Here is a 15,760-nt window from a genome sequence, read left to right as displayed (position 1 = left end):
GAGAGCAACATACAACACAAAACTTCAAAGAGATAACCCACAGCATCTGCGGTTGGCAAATGGCTTGCCTCTGAAGTTCCAGTTGCCACGAATCACTCAGATGGCCCTTAACCATAGTAACACACTTCCTCTATGCCCCACCGTCTCATCTGCCCCCCTCCTTCAGCCCCTAACCTCCCCTGCTAATCTCTCAGCCCCACTTCCCCTTACCCCATCACTACCGACGACCACCAAGTCTCCCAGGACCCTCCTTCCTGCCAAGCTCAGTAGCCTCTATTGCATGGTGTCTACTTCTATCACATCACTTGAAAAGCTCCACTAGCCTGCACTTGGCAGCCTCTGCCCTCTCCCTGCTCTCACCCATTTTCCAAAGGTTCCTCCATGGCGTGGCCTCCCCTACACTCTCCCTATCTCATCTGGCAGACTCACTCTGAGTCAGAATTTCTCCTCGTTCTGCTCAGGACTTCACTTACATACTTCAATTCCAACACTTTCACCACCTCCAGGACTCTATCTCCAACTTACAGGTCATTTCCACTTAATAGTTCACTTTTCCCCCATCTGGCACATATAGCTCCAAAACATAACAACTGGTCCCCAAACCAGCCCCACTGCCAACTTATGCTCTCACGAATAATCCCAAATCTTTCCATGTATTCAACTGGAAACTGCTATAGCGTCTTTTCCACCAAAACCCATATGGACAACCACTGAACCCTTTTCTCTTGCAGCAGGTCTCCAGGTATTTTCTTCTCTATTTCCAGTGCCTAGAACCCAATCAAAACCTTCAAGTCCCTTTCCCTTAAGTTGAGCCAGAAACCAGGAGTGATTATCATGACCCCAACCAAAACACCCCCAAGAGCTCTCTATTTCCTACCCAACAAACCTAACTTTTCAGCTGTACCATGTAGGCCAATTGACTAGTGGCTTCCCCCTAACAATGGGGCCGTACTCCTCTACTGTCTCCCAAACATATCTTGCATCTGGTCCCCTCTAACCAGGCCAGAACCTGTCAGGAATCCAGTCACTCCTCCACCCACCCACCTGACGTGAGCCACACTCTGTGGAGAACTGCTAATTCTCATAGATAAGAGGTTTAACTTAAAAGCATCCATTGGCACTGTGATTTTTACAGTATACTACAAGATACTGAAAAAGCTCAACTTTACCGACAGCAATAGCAGCTTTGGGGAATACAGTGAACTCAGGTCAGAAGAACTGAATGCTAATTCTGGTCCTGGTGCTACGTCTCTGAGGAACTTTGGACAAGCATTTCTAGTCTCAGTTTCTCCTGTGTAAAATAACACTACACCTCCCTGCCAACCTCATGGATTGTGGCAAGCATGAAAGAAATGAACATATTCAGTAATTCCCAAACAAAGCACACATGTCCTCATGCATGTGTTACACAGGATTTGTCACAAAGCAGGTACTATGACAATCAACAAAGCCATCGTCCAGGGATGATGACTGGGAACAGAGAACTTACTTTGTTTGCATAACCTCTATTTGTTCATTACACCAGTAAATACTCACTACTTCCCAAACATGGCCAATTCTATATACCAGAATACTTCTATTGATATTTGTCTTGTCTATAACAAACCTGGAGGAGATTGGTAGTTCGTGTTCTTCCATCTCCACCAGTTCAAATCTATATATAAGACAAAAACAGGAGCATAGCTCATGAGACAGTCTTTCCCCGCTTAGGAACTAGTGCTTTTCCATGTAATAGGCTTTCACTAATGAACTCCAAATGAATAAATGAAGTCCCCTGGCAAGCACTGCTAGAGGTACTAGAGATGGATATTCTGTTAAAGGTCACTCCTTTAAGGACATACAGAATTAGGTTGCTATACTGGAATAAGTAGGAAAGAGGACATATGTTTGTTACAGAAAATTCTACTCCTTTTTTCAAGGCAGCAAGAGATCTCCATTTAAACAAAATCTGACTATAGCAATGCAAATCTTAACTTATATTAGAACTGACTAGATAATCACTTCTCTACTGTGTAAAGTCTCACCATTTCATCTCCACTTTAAAGGCACTCATTCTTTCTAAACTTGCCCTTTGGTTTCATGCCTCCTTTGTCTTTAATTGTTTTCTTGCCAGGCAGGAATACTGTCAGTCAACCTTTTCAGTGGTTATAAACAATTAAAAAAAAAAAAATCAAAGCTATAAAGAGATAAGGGGTTAAGAAACATAATTTTAAAATTCAGCATTTAGCATCCTTGAGCCTCTGATTAGTCTCAATTCATGTTACTACCAGAATGCTGCTTTAGCTATACAACTATTTTCCACCTTTATATTGGGTCACTAGAATTTCACCCAGCAGATGACTTAAGAGTTCTTGTCACTGAGAGTGATACATCTTGTATTTTATTATGTGAGCCACTCAAGGTAGGAAATGACTCAAAAGAGACCCATGCCAACCTCCCTTTTACAAAGGATGAAATTACAATGGAAAACTTGGTATTCCTACCAAAGACCTTCAGCACATTCAGGCAGGACTTCAACTTTTGTCAAAAAATATAACTTTCCTTATTTCCTAAATACACCAGACAACCCAATAATTTTCTTATTCATTCCAACTTTCATTCTCGTGAATACAGTTCTAGAATTTGTATGAAGTATAAACTATTTTCAATTACACCATGTAGGTATGGGGAAAAAAAGGAAACAAGTCTGACCCAACAAAGGAACATAAAGACAAGGATTTTTACATAAGCATAAAGGTGATTCATGCCTTAAAAATAAACCTACAAGTAATCCACACAATTATGTGCAAGGTTTAACATTTATTTTTCTAAATTCAGCTAATAAATGGAAACCATTTTGTAAATACCTAGAGAATAAATCCTGAGAAGGAAAAAGAACATTTAAAGGACAATATAAGCCTTCTTTCAAGTCAAATCTAGAATTTATAACCAAAATTTGTAGAATCCATCTCCATAGAACATGTATAAAGCAAAACAGATAAAAGCAAAACCCACTCATTCCTCATGTTTATTTATTTGGGCGTGTCTTTGCCCAATTTCCTCTCGCCCACTCATTCCTGCCATTTCATCTCCCATTAGATACATGATACACTTATAAACTGTATGCACAAATGAACTGCATTTCCCACTAATAAATGCAATGCAGTCTCCACTTTCTGTGCCAAAAATAATCAAATGAATATGGAGAAAGAAAAGGAGAGCTGGAGCTTCAGTTTTTGGTGTGGGACACAGTTAAGTTGTGCTACTGGATCAGACGCTTCTTGGCTGAGGAGCATCTTCTCCAGTTGCTCTGAAAACGTTAATGTGTTAGCTGCTGCATATTTCAAGTTTAATCACCATTAAAGTCAAGCAAAAAAGTCCCCAGGTAAGGCAAGACATTCAGAAGGATACATACTCAGGCACTGCTAGTTCCTGGACACATGGATAGTATGTCGTGGCTGCACAGCTGGGAAAAACGCGTGCTTCTGAAGGCTCTGACCATGCCACACTGAGCCCAGCAAATTTAGGGACAAATGGTTTGACATCTGCTGACAACTTGATGCCCTGAGGAAAAAAAGGGGGTTTTGGCTACCTTCTGAGATCAACCAAGTGGGGGAAAAAAAATAAAAAAAGGGAGAGTCCCTTCCTTCTCGAAGCCCCAGAAATGCTAATGTTGTTGTCCAAATACTTCTGCCTAGCAAGGACAAGAATTTGTTTGCTAACAATTTCTCCGCACTTTTTCACTAGAAAAAAACAGTCTACCAAATATTAAAAATGAAGAATAAGGACAACCAATTAAAGTGAGAGTAAAAGTCAACCCAGACTGTATAGTTAGAACCACAAGTCACAACGTTTCCTTAGCTTTAACGTAGAATATGGTAGTTTACCTCTCTCAGCTGAGTTAGGGACAATCAAACTGTCAAACTTAACTGTAGAGCTCAAAACACACTGCGGAAGTTTATTTCTATTAGATTTCCCAAAGAACTTAAAACTGTTGCTTTTCACTCAGCGAAGCACTAAAAGTTGTTTTGTTGAAACGCAAAAGTAAGCGTTGCTAGAAAATCTTTCTATCGCCATGAGCCCTTGGAATACGAATACAAAAAAATTCGTTTGGCTTTTATTCTTTCAGTTTTTACATCTGTATTGAGAGATTTACTTCCACTAACAACTTATAATCATAGTTTTTAATTTGTGTGAAAGCCAATTTATGCGATTACCAGGGCTCCTTCTAGAGGTACTCTGAGCACGTCGAGCAGACTTCCACTTCAGAAAACGTTACTAACAAGCTGCTTTAAACACTCGGCTCCCAATCAGCAGTGCGGTGAGACGGCACGGTAGCGCAACCCCTCCGCAGCCTCGGGACGAGAGGCGGTTTCCCGTCGACAGCGTCCTTTCTCACCGCGTTTAACGGCGGGCCGTGTGGGCGCGCCCGGGGGCTGGGGACCGCGGCCGCCCACCCCGACGCCCCCGGGCCTGTCCCCAACAAGCCTCCGGGCCACGCTAACCCAGCTCCTACCCCGTCCGCCCAAGACCATCATTTTGGGGCGCCCAGGGCCGCCATCCTCACCTCTCCCGCGGGCTCCCGCGGTCCCTCCGACGCCATGGCGGGTGGCTAGGAAGAGGCCTGGCCAGGTAGGCCAGTAGCCCGACGGCAGGCGGAACGGAAGCGCGACGCTCCTCCGCCCCGCTTTTCCACCTTTGGAGCGAACGCCAGGAACTGCGTCACAAAAACGCGCCCCGGCCCCGCCCTGCTTCCGGCCGGAAGTGTGCGCGGTGACAGTTTTGGGCCTGCGCGAGGTTCCCGGTGGGGTGACCCTCTGGGCCGCCAAAGCCCAGCGCGTGTCGAGTATGAAGTTACAAGAAACTGTCTCCGCAAAGACAGCGGACAACCCCCGGTCGGCCAGGCCTGGACGAGGGGACGGTGCACAGGGTGGCGGGTACCTGGAGCGAGGAGGCTGGGGACTTAAGGGAACCGCATACCCTGTACTCCTACGAAGGGAGAAAGCCAACAAGATTTGGCGTCTTAAATTTCCAGGAACCTAAAGCAGTTTGGAAGTAACCGCGGAAAAGAATTTCAAAACTGCTCAGTTCAACAGACAGCTATTGACCACTAGGGAATGTGCTGGGAAAGGTAGAGATGGAAAAGTAGGGTGGAAGTAAGCAGTCTCCAGGGCAGGAGACTTTAGGTAGGATGGGAAGTGGGAGACAAGGAGTGAGGAAGTGGGGAGGGAGGGACGGTGCAGAGTCAAGAATTCTTGCTTACTTGGTGAAGAGTGCAAGCTGTTTGATAGCGGTTAATTAGGTTGAAAATCTTAAACTGGAGGCTGATTGTAGGTTTCCTCTGTTGAGTGACTACCAGGTATTTCAAGCAGTAAATGCAGGCAGCTCCAGCTCATCTCCTGGTGTCCTTCTGTGCAGATCCCACAGGGCGATTAAACATACTTAGACACACCCAAACCTCCAGAGTGGGGAGAGGTTGAGCATTATGCAGTATACTGGTCTGTACTAAATACAATAGTTTACTTTAACGATTCTGGCATCCTTCTGTTGTCCTAACCTGGGACCTCTCGCCAATGGGTGGGTCCCTGGGGATGAAATAAGTTCTAGGCTCCTGCCCATCACCACCTTCAGTGTTTATTTTGCTCATTGTGTAAAGGCACCACCCTTTTCTAAAGAGAGGGGCATAGAGGACCACCACACTGGGGTCTGGGATCTTATGCTTACTGGCAGCTCACCTAAAAGTTTTCTCCAGCATAAAGCAATGAAGATAAAAAGCCTCTGTTTGCATTCACTCTAAAATATTTTCCTAGCAGCTAAAAAAGCAATTTAACAGACACAAAATGCACACCGAAAGAAGGGTGCTTTTTACAGTGCTTTCAAAGTTTTTAAAATGCTGATATTTTATAGAAAACTGTATCCCCATTTGGCACATGGAAAAGAGAAATGGGGTTAAATGGTTTCTCCCAAGGTAACTAGGTGTGGCAGTATTTACATAAGTGGAGGTAGCCCAGAGTATTAAGTTGGGTTTCTTTTTGTTCAGTTGGAGATTCTAGACAATTCTTTAGGAATTAAATTAATGACAGAGCTATAAAATCTACCTTGGCTCTATTAAACTTATCCCTAGTTCTTAGTGTCTTCATAAGTGAATTTAAATGGTACCCCCTTAGGATTTCCCTGGTGGCGCAGTGGTTGGGAATCTGCCTGACAATGCAGGGGACACGGGTTCGATACCTGGTCCGGGAAGATTCCACATACCACGGAGCAGCTGAGCCCGTGCGCCACAACTACTGAGCCTGCGCTCTAGAGCCCATGTGCCGCAACTACTGAAGTCTGCACGCCTAGAGCCCATGTTGCATAACAAGAAGCCACTGCAATGAGAAGCCCGCATAATGCAACAAAGAGTAGCCCCACCTGCCGCAACTAGAGCAAGCCCATGCACAGTAACAAAGACCCAACACAGCCAAAAATTTAAAATAAATAAATTAAAAAATGGTACCCTCAATCACACCAAGCTAATGGGTTTAAACCCACCTAACATTTTATTTCTATAAAGTGAATTTATTTCCTCAGGACTAAAATTATAAAACTGAAATCATCCAACATCCTCAATAGTCACAAATTAACCTTAAGAAAACAAACCTCAGTAACTTCAAACAGTGATAAATGCAACATACAAACTTTATTTAACAAAAGTAACAGGTAAAGTCAAACAGGCACTTACATTAAAAGAAAAACTGACTAGAAATTTTAAACACCTTACAGTAACCTACTTGCAGTTGCACTTAACTGAGCTTTGTTGCTGTGAAGAATACAGCTCATGCACAGGAATGGATGAACACTTTGTACATTTTTCAAGTATTCACTGAATACTACCTTATATACACATATACATTAAATTTGAAAAAGATTTAATTGATGATCCCCAGATATACTTCATTTTTGTTGATCTTTTGGTAGAGGTCGTCTAAAGAGAAGAATGTGTGGTTCTGTAGAAAGAAAATGTTTTATATTATTTTAATATTATATGGTTAATTTTCATTCATTCAACATAAATTCAAAGAGTTCTCAGTTGAACCAAAATAAAGTAAAATAAATCTATGGTCAATGAATGTTACTTATTGAGGTATCTGAAATAAATTTTGCTCCATGTCACTGTAAACAGTAAACAGAAGAAAACAACCTAACAATATTCCCCCAGTTTTTACACACCCTGGAGAAAAGGGCTGTTAAGTAAAGATGCAATTTGAGAAGGAGAATTGTTTCTATCTTTAGAATCTCAATTCCAGTGAAAAGAAAAAGGTCTTCTCTTCTTTGGAAAAGACACTTAACACCTCATTCAAAATATGCAGGTCCTAGGGGCCCATCCCTGTAGATTCTGTTTCGGCAGGTGGAGGACTGACTATGAACCTACAGGTAAGGTCCTCAGCTGCATTGTATTATCTGGAGAAACACCTTTTTAATATAATTATATGCTCCAATCCCAAGAAAGTTACAAGTCTTAGAGTTTTTGCTGCTGCTGCTGCTTTTAACAAAAGCAGAAAGCAAGATAGCTTTAGTTTCACCTAATTCAGCTTCTAAGACTTAAAATTTTGTTCAAAGCAGTTTAAGTCCTTTAGTTAGATTTACTGATAACCCAAAAACACAGTTTAACACCACAAAGTTTCTTAGTCTGGTTTACTAATAGTTACTAACAGTAATCTGGAAAACTCTCTGGTAAATACCACGTAATAGCATAAGCACTCAAGTATAACACAGGCAGCACATTTGAGTTCACTAGCTATGCTATCTCATTTCATCTTAATGTGGTAGATACTAATTGTCTAAAGGAAAAAACAAATCACTTCAAATTGCATCAATTTCTATACACAGAACTTCAGGACACTCAGTTGTCTTACATTAAGTTCTTAGTTTTCAAAGAGGAGATACCAGAATTCTAAATATATTTATGGCAAAATACTTCAAGATACTACTAGCAATGACACGCATTTTAAAATAAAACAGAATATCCTTTTCTTTTTTCTTAACTAAATAGTTTATTTTTGCAGTTTAGAAGAATGCATTATTTTCACTCATGGTATTTTATTTACTATAAAATTGGAACCCTCTCTAGGGAGGTATCAGTCATTCAAAAATAGTCAAGCTTATCAGAGTTACTTTGGGATACCACTGAAACGTCAATATTACTAAAAAAATTTTAACAACCACTACTGTTTTAATTCAGTTAGTGCTTCCCTAATAGCAAAACTTACCTGGCTCATGAATCATGTAATGAACCCAGCCTAGACTCTGTTGGACACCAAGTCTCCTCCACTCCTCTTCAGACATCAGATGGGTTTTGGGTACTTGTTTGGAAAGTTCTCTGGGTAACATGACATGCCTGTTAAAAAATACAGCGAAATATTAGTGCTCTAAGTGACTATGCCTTTCCTACAATTATGGTCACTTTATACATGCATCTTTAGGATACTTAAAATTTGAGTTCTTTGCCCTTAAAGTTCTTTAAAGCAACCCTGTTACATTACCATTAGCATCAATCTTAAAGACTACTCTCTACTACCTTTAATTCTGATCTTGATGGCCTGTGTTCAAATTAGAGATTAGAATATGCAGTCCAAAAGTAGAAGGCATTTTATTTATGATTAACTTTTTTCCCTAATAGAGACTGCTTGCTAATTGTCTCAATCTTCTTCAGGAATAGAACCTCAAAAACTAAGTGGGACACATGGTTATACAAGACATCCCAGCCTCCCCTGCAGCTACCTCTGGTCACATGTGACTAAATCCTGCCCAACGGGATATAAGCAGAATTTATGCAACTTATGGAAAGTATCCTCGAAAGAAAAGAACATGCCCAATTCTCTTTTTTCTCCTTCCTGTTAGTTATGAAGCAGATTGATATGATCAGGGAGCTAGAGAAACCATCTAAGACCACAGAAGTGATTATAAATTAAGAATGGTCCCTGATTTTAAGAAGTGTCATACTAGCCCCAGGTAGCAGGGCTGGGGGAATCTAGCTTGTTACAGTTAATTTGGGTTTCCTATTACTCTATAGATCTGTAGTAGACACAAGTCCTTGTACATAACTCCAGAAGTTGCTTTATACTTTGTTCGAAATTAAAAGCAAAGAACACTAAATGCACATATACACGTACCCGCTACCTAAAACAGACATTCAGTTTTCCAATAAGTTACTGGCCTATATCCAAAACTTTAATCAATTTTTAAAGAAGGCATGCAATATTCTTCAATGTCAAACCATTAAGAATAGGTACAATTGGAGATTTGAAAAATTCTTAGAAAACAAATATGCACCCCCACCGACTTCTTATTTAATTACAATTGAAAGGATCTTTATAAAAATCAAAATTCCCAGGCTCATTTTTAATCACTTCCAGGAGCAGTAGTTTTATACTGTCATCCATTACCACCAACCAAATTTTTTGACTAGTATTAGATATATGCCTGTGAATTTGTTGGCTGGGGTAAGAAAGGAGCAGTCAGGTCACAGGAAAACTGAACCCATACCCATAATAAGCACTAAACTGTCACCAACTTAAGTTCTAGTCTGTGAGTGGTTGGTTAAGTACCAATTTCCTATAATTTGCATAACAAAATCAAGCCTTAGAACTGTTGTGTTATGTTGCTTGCTGGCCACAAGGCCACCAAGTCAAATTATGCTTACTATCATAGTTGGTAAAAATTTTACCAATTACAGTGAACTACATGATGATTCTTAGCAATACTTACCAGCTAGCTCATTGACTCTTGAAATACTGCTTTAACATCTACTTTTAAGGCTCTGCAAATAGCCTGTTACCTTATTTCTATCCTCTACATAATTGTTGATTAGTCTCAAGAGAAATGTAAAATGCAAACTAGCTTTTGTACTCATATTATGTATGCCGTACAAAATGTTCCAATTTATGTCTAGATATAAGTCATATACCCTACCTTCTCCATAAACCATGGAGACAGGCTAACTTCATCAGGATTTGATTACGAGGGAAAAATGTGTAAGTAGCTTCAAACTCAGATGGGAAGTCTACCTGTATTTTTTTCTGCATGGATATAACTCCTCTATGTATTTCTAACTACATGTAAGAACTGTTTCCAAAAATCTAACATTTCAGTACCAAGGGCTTATCATGGAGGGTGAAGAGGGGGTTAAAAAAAGGCCACAGCAGTACAAACAACAAAGGAGCTACTAAGATAACACTGCAAGATACAATTAAATTTCCCTTCTCTGGACATTACTGTCCTGTTTGATAACGGCAAGTGGCTTGGTCAAGAAAGACCAGGTTTCATTAATATTGGATTAGATATTAATTAGATTAATACTGGATTAGATAGTAATTAGATTAAAACTGGATTAGAATATATCATTTCAGATATGACAGGATTTTCTTCTATTCATTACTACACATAAACCACTTAGTCTATTAGGCTAAAATCTTGATAGCATAGACTAGTTTACTTCGTGCTCATCAATGATTATGCTAGTATACTGAAACTAGAAAATGTAACTACTGCCAGGAAAAGTCCTGAAAAGTACTACTCGGAGCCAGACATGTTTCACAATTAATATTTTCCCAGATTTTTAGAAAGATTGTGGTTTTACATTCTGTCCATTATTGGATAACCCCTGCTGGGCAATGCAGGTATTACTAACCTGCAAAGCTGCCCAGAGAAATCCTCCGTTTTTCTCCAGAGAAAGATTTACAAGATACTAAGAAAGAATTACAAGATACTAAGGGGAGGGGAAAAAAGAGGCCACCCACTGTTATATCCTTTCTAACTCAAATAGCATTCTTGGAAATCTAACGTAAAAGGATAGGAGGCAGAAAATAAGGTCACTATTTGGCCCCTCCTACAAGTTGGTAGTTTCCCAGAATGCAGCATCCTAGTCACCACCCAGGAGAACTGGGTGGCGCTGGTCTTTGAAGCCACACCCCAGCTAAGACTCCTGCATATATTAAAGCTAATGTTAAGTGTTTCTTCCCTCACACAATCCAATTTGCTAATCTTACACATTTAGCAACTATGTTCTAGTGCATCACATAATGATGCAGAAACCAGAAATCCCTCAAAGCCAAAAATTTTGCCGATACACTCTAGCAGAAAAAAATGCCCCAAATCCATTCGAGTTCTCAATTTTGTCTCAAAAGGAAGCCCCTTTAATAATAACCCAAGAGGATTAACACGCACCAGCCTCTGCCGAAGTCGCCATACTCAAGACACATTTCGAATCCCAAGGAAGCTCATTTTAGGGGGACTCCCCTACAAGCTACTTTTTAGGGCCATTAACTTCAAATGAGAGAAAAAGAGAAGTGTTTCTCTGGCGACGTTACCTGAGCAAAATTACCCTTCCGACAGCCTTTCGCCCGCTGTGACTGGGAGGGGGACGTTTGCCTAAATGCGAACTAGGCCTAAGTTCTTAGGAACCGCTGCGATTAGGGCTCTCGGCGTTGCACTTCAGCTACGCCAGGTCCGCTCAGGCCCTCGGCCCCTTCCCCTTAAGGTAGCAATTCTGCACCAGAAGCGGCCCCATCCTCGCCCCAGCCTCGTCCTCTTCACAGACAGGAACAAAGGGCGGAAACCAGCCGGGCCGGCCCTCCAGGCGAGGAGAAGCGCAAGCTCCCGCCCGGGCGACCCGACCCCGACACAACCGCGACTCCCGGCAGGCCCCCGGGCTCGACCCTGACCCTACCGCCGGCCCCCGGCCCCGAGCTCCGACCCCAACCTCAGCCCGACGCACTTCCACCCCGATTCCCGGTCCTGGCCCCTGGTACCCGGCCCAAGTTCCAGCTCAGGCTCGGCCGGGGCCGCGGCTGAGTTAGGCCGTCCGGTCCGCTCACCGGTACTCGTAGTGCTCATCGAAGTACTTGTCCGAGTAGTAGATCTGCTTATGGGCCATCCTGCGGGAGGGCGGTGGGCAGCAAGGGACTGGAGCGACGAGGCGCGAAGAACGGGCGCAGGCGACCGACACGCCCTCGCCAACTGAAAGCAACGACTCGACTGAGACCAACCGACCGTAAGCCAAACGAGTCCGGTTTGAATCCGACAGCCCGCCGCTGATTGGACGACGGTGTTGACCAATCACCTTCCACGCACTCTGCGGATACGCCGGGACCGGCTCCCAGCCTATCGTCGCCGCCCCTCCGCGGCGTTCGCACCCAGATCAGCCAATCAAAGGCCTGTTGCGAGGTCGGCCTAGGAAAGAAGTGGATGATTGGCGTGGCGTGAGGGCGGGGATCTCCCTGACGAAAAGGGGAGCGGCCAGGGAAGGGCGGAGCCGGGACGTTAAGGGCCGTAGAGCGCGTGCGCAGGGGTTTAGAAAGTTCCAGGTCCGCGGAGCCGTTGGGGCAGCGAGCCTGCGGGAGGGGTAAGGTATCGCGGGGTTTGGCGAGGGCGGGGGGTGGGGGCTGCCCGACGAACGGCACTCTGTGCGCAGGCGCACCTTCCCCAGACCCGGCTCCGCGTCTTAAGTCAGTGGGAGGTGAGAAAAGCCAGCCCGTGGTCCTAGACTGTGGGAAACCCAGGCGTGGGAAGCGTGAGGGGAGGAGTATCACCGCGGGCGCCCAAGGCCGGTTTGTGGGAGTAAGGACGGGGAGAAGCAGAAGTTGTGCCCAGACCTGAGGAAGACGTCCAGATGTCTCACCGCGGCGATGCGCGCCGCCAGGATGAGTGGGACGTTCCGGAGCTTTGCCACGGAGTGCTGCGTAGATGGCGGTGGGGCCATGGCCCAGAGACCTATGTTAGGTGAAAACTGTCTTCCCATGCCGTTTGCGCACTCCGACAACTCTGTAGATATGCGTGTGTGCGTGTATATGGGAAAATAAAAAGATTACTAAAATAATGATGTTTAGTAGAGGACAATGGGATTAAAAGTGGTTAGCAAAAATTCCTTTGGGGGCTTCCCTGGTGGCGCAGTGGTTGAGAGTCCGCCTGCCGATGCAGGGCACACGGGTTCGTGTCCCGGTCCGGGAAGATCCCACGTGCCGTGGAGCGGCTGGGCCCGTGAGCCATGGCCGCTGAGCCTGCGCGTCCGGAGCGTGTGCTCCGCAACGGGAGAGGCCACAACAGTGAGAGGCCCGTCTATCGCAAAAAAAAATCCTTTGGCTTCTTAGCATTGAATCCTAGTTTAAAATACAGGTACGTGTAGGGAATTCCCTGGCGGTTCAGTGGTTAGAACTGGGCACTTTCACTGCCGTGTACGTGGGTTCGATCCCTGGTCAGGGAACTAAGATCCGGCATGACTCAGCCAAAAAAAGGAAAGATGTGAATAGCCCGTTAAGGGAGATGGGTAAGGAAGTCACTAACTTTTTGGTGGAACCTGGGAAAGGAAAGCTTACTAAGAGGTATATTTTTACAGAGACCATTGTGGAAAATCTCAAACACAGAAAAGTAGAATAGTAATATAATCACCTTCCAGGTACCAGTTGCTCAGCTTCAGCCATTAACGTTTGGCCCATCTTGTTTCATCTATTCCCCCTTTTTCCTAGATTTTTTTTTTTTTTTTTTCCTTTGAGGTACGCGGGCCTCTCACTGCTGTGGCGTCTCCCGTTGCGGAGCACAGGCTCCGGACGCGCAGGCTTAGCGGCCATGGCTCACGGGCCCAGCCGCTCCACGGCACGTGGGATCTTCCCGGACGGGGGCACGAACCCGTGTCCCCTGCATCGGCAGGCGGACTCTCAACCACTGCGCCACCAGGGAAGCCCTCCTAGAATATTTTTAAAGAGATCCCAAATATAATGTTATTTCACTCTGAGATAATACTTCTGTGTATGTCTCTGTACACGGTATACAATCTCAGGAAAAATTTTGAAAATACTTAGCGCCGTGTCATTACTACACTTAGATTCCTCGTTAGTCTCTGTTAGTTGTTTTCTATTTGGTCTCTCCGTCTTTCCTTCATCTGCTTCCCCTTGCTTGTGTTCCTCTACTGGCTCAAGAAGCCAGAGAAAGACTGAAGAGTCCTATATCAATTAACTTACAGCAGTAATTAAAAGTCCAACTCTGGTAGTGGCAGCATAACTTTGTGAATAGGAAAAAACAACTGTATACGTAAGGGTGAACCGTATGTACGGTATATGAATATTTCAATTAAAAACATAAAAATAAAGCTCTAGCCCCAAATGGCTTTACAGAAAAGTTTTACCAAGAGTTTATTTCTTAATTATAAACTCTTCTAGAGCAGAAGTTTATTCTATTAGGCAAGAATAATGTTGATTCAAAAAAACAACATGAGAAAGGAAAGTACCTGTACCTTCCACTCAAATAGATACATGTAAAAATCCTAAATAAAATGCTGGCCAACTGAATCCAATTGTGTTTTTTAAAAGGGTGATATATTATCTTCAAATGCAAGGATAGTTTAATATTAGAAAATCTGTTAATGTAATTCACCACATTAACAGTGGAAGTGAGAAAAAAATCCTCTCAATGGAAGCAGAAGAAAACATTTCCTAACATTCACCACTCTTTTATAATACAAACTGTAAACCCACCACTCACCAGTGATAACACTTAGTAATTAGGAGTAGGAGGAAACTGTTAACCTTGTAAAGGTATCTATAAAAAACAATATCATTCTCATGAGGGAACATTGGGAGCATTCTCTTTAAAATGTTCTATTATCTCCAATTATATTGAACAATGTACAGAAGTCTGCCGTCACAATTAAGAGAAGTTTAAGGCAAATTATTTGGAAAGAGAAATAAAACTATCATTTGCAACTGATGTAATTATATGTCTAAGATTCATATCCAAAGTCTGTTGCATTCCTATATAGCAGAAACAACTAGAAAACCTATTCAAAAAGAAAGTATTAGCATCAAATTCACCTACCTAGGAATAAGCCTAACAAAGGATATACAAAGTGCTGATATGCAAAATTATGAAATTTTGAGAGACAAAAATGAAGACTTGAATAAATGGACAAATATACTATGTTCATGCTTAGGAAGACTCAATATGGTCAAGATATAAATTATCTCCAAATTGATTGTCAAGTCAATCTAATTCCAATAAAAATACCACATTCAAAGGACTTATTTGACTATAATATGGATGAGAAAAGGGCCAAGAATAGCAAAGACACTTTAATGGATTCTAGTAGATCGTGATTTATTAAGAACCTATAGTAATTAAGACAGTGTAGCAGTGGCTTATAAAAATTAAGATACCTTGATAGACAAACTGACTTTGGGATGTAATAACCAGCCCAGTATAATGTTCACTGCAGTTTTGTTGAAGTTCTAGCTACTCTGTCATTTTGAGGTTGTGTGTACTCTTTTCATTACTAATTTGCTAAATTTTTATCATAAATACACATTGTAGTTCACCACATACTTTAAAAGATTTTCTATTTTACATTTGATTATTTTTTTGGAATTATGACTATAAGTTATAAATATCATAAGAGATTAAAGGATATTGGTAATTGCAGTCTTAAGGAAAGGTCAAATAGCAATATTATTGAAAACTAAATAGTTGAAATAAAATATTCAGTAGGTAAACTGAAAGTATTGTGGATACTAATGAAGAACAAATCAGTGAACTAGAACACAGGGCTGAGTAACAGTCGCAGAAACCATCAGTTAGGGGTAGAGATGGAAAACATGAAGTAAAAAGACCTGGAGGCTAAAGGGAGAAGTGATAACATTCGATACAAGAGTCCCATTTGATACAAGGGAGAGAATAAACAGGAGAGGAAATACTATACAAATATAATGGCTGTGAATTTCCCAATTTTAAGTAAAGATAAAAAAGACTTCAGATT

At 42.4% G+C, this 15,760-nt stretch overlaps 2 protein-coding genes across 13 annotated transcripts in view; both read right to left on the bottom strand.

Annotated features, from left to right (window-relative positions):
- SECISBP2 (SECIS binding protein 2) overlaps nt 1–4,695 on the bottom strand; it is a 39,844-nt gene extending 35,149 nt beyond the window's left edge. For 6 of the 12 annotated variants that reach the window (XM_067745006.1, XM_067745008.1, XM_067745009.1 and 3 more), the window contains exons 1-3: nt 4,547–4,695; nt 3,395–3,543; nt 1,607–1,654 (exon numbers count right to left, since the gene is read on the bottom strand). In XM_067745006.1, the coding sequence (XP_067601107.1) occupies nt 1,607–1,654; nt 3,395–3,543; nt 4,547–4,582 (233 nt within the window). In that variant the 5' untranslated portion in view covers nt 4,583–4,695. The remainder of the gene's footprint in view (nt 1–1,606; nt 1,655–3,394; nt 3,544–4,546) is intronic. The other 6 variants (XM_067745007.1, XM_067745017.1, XM_067745019.1 and 3 more) reach the window with 2 other exon arrangements.
- Nucleotides 4,696–6,639: 1,944 nt separating this feature from the next.
- CKS2 (CDC28 protein kinase regulatory subunit 2) lies at nt 6,640–12,017 on the bottom strand. The gene is made up of 3 exons (XM_067745004.1): nt 11,835–12,017; nt 8,229–8,356; nt 6,640–6,965 (listed from the first exon to the last, which is right to left on the bottom strand). The coding sequence occupies exons 1-3, from the start codon at nt 11,891–11,893 to the stop codon at nt 6,913–6,915; spliced, it is 240 nt and encodes a 79-aa protein (XP_067601105.1). The 5' UTR covers nt 11,894–12,017; the 3' UTR covers nt 6,640–6,912.
- Between the last annotated feature and the right edge of the window lie 3,743 nt (nt 12,018–15,760).

The sequence above is a fragment of the Pseudorca crassidens genome, chromosome 7, assembly GCF_039906515.1.
Source record: "Pseudorca crassidens isolate mPseCra1 chromosome 7, mPseCra1.hap1, whole genome shotgun sequence".
NCBI classification, from domain to species: Eukaryota; Metazoa; Chordata; class Mammalia; order Artiodactyla; family Delphinidae; genus Pseudorca; species Pseudorca crassidens.
This window is presented reverse-complemented; position numbering and strand designations above follow the sequence as displayed.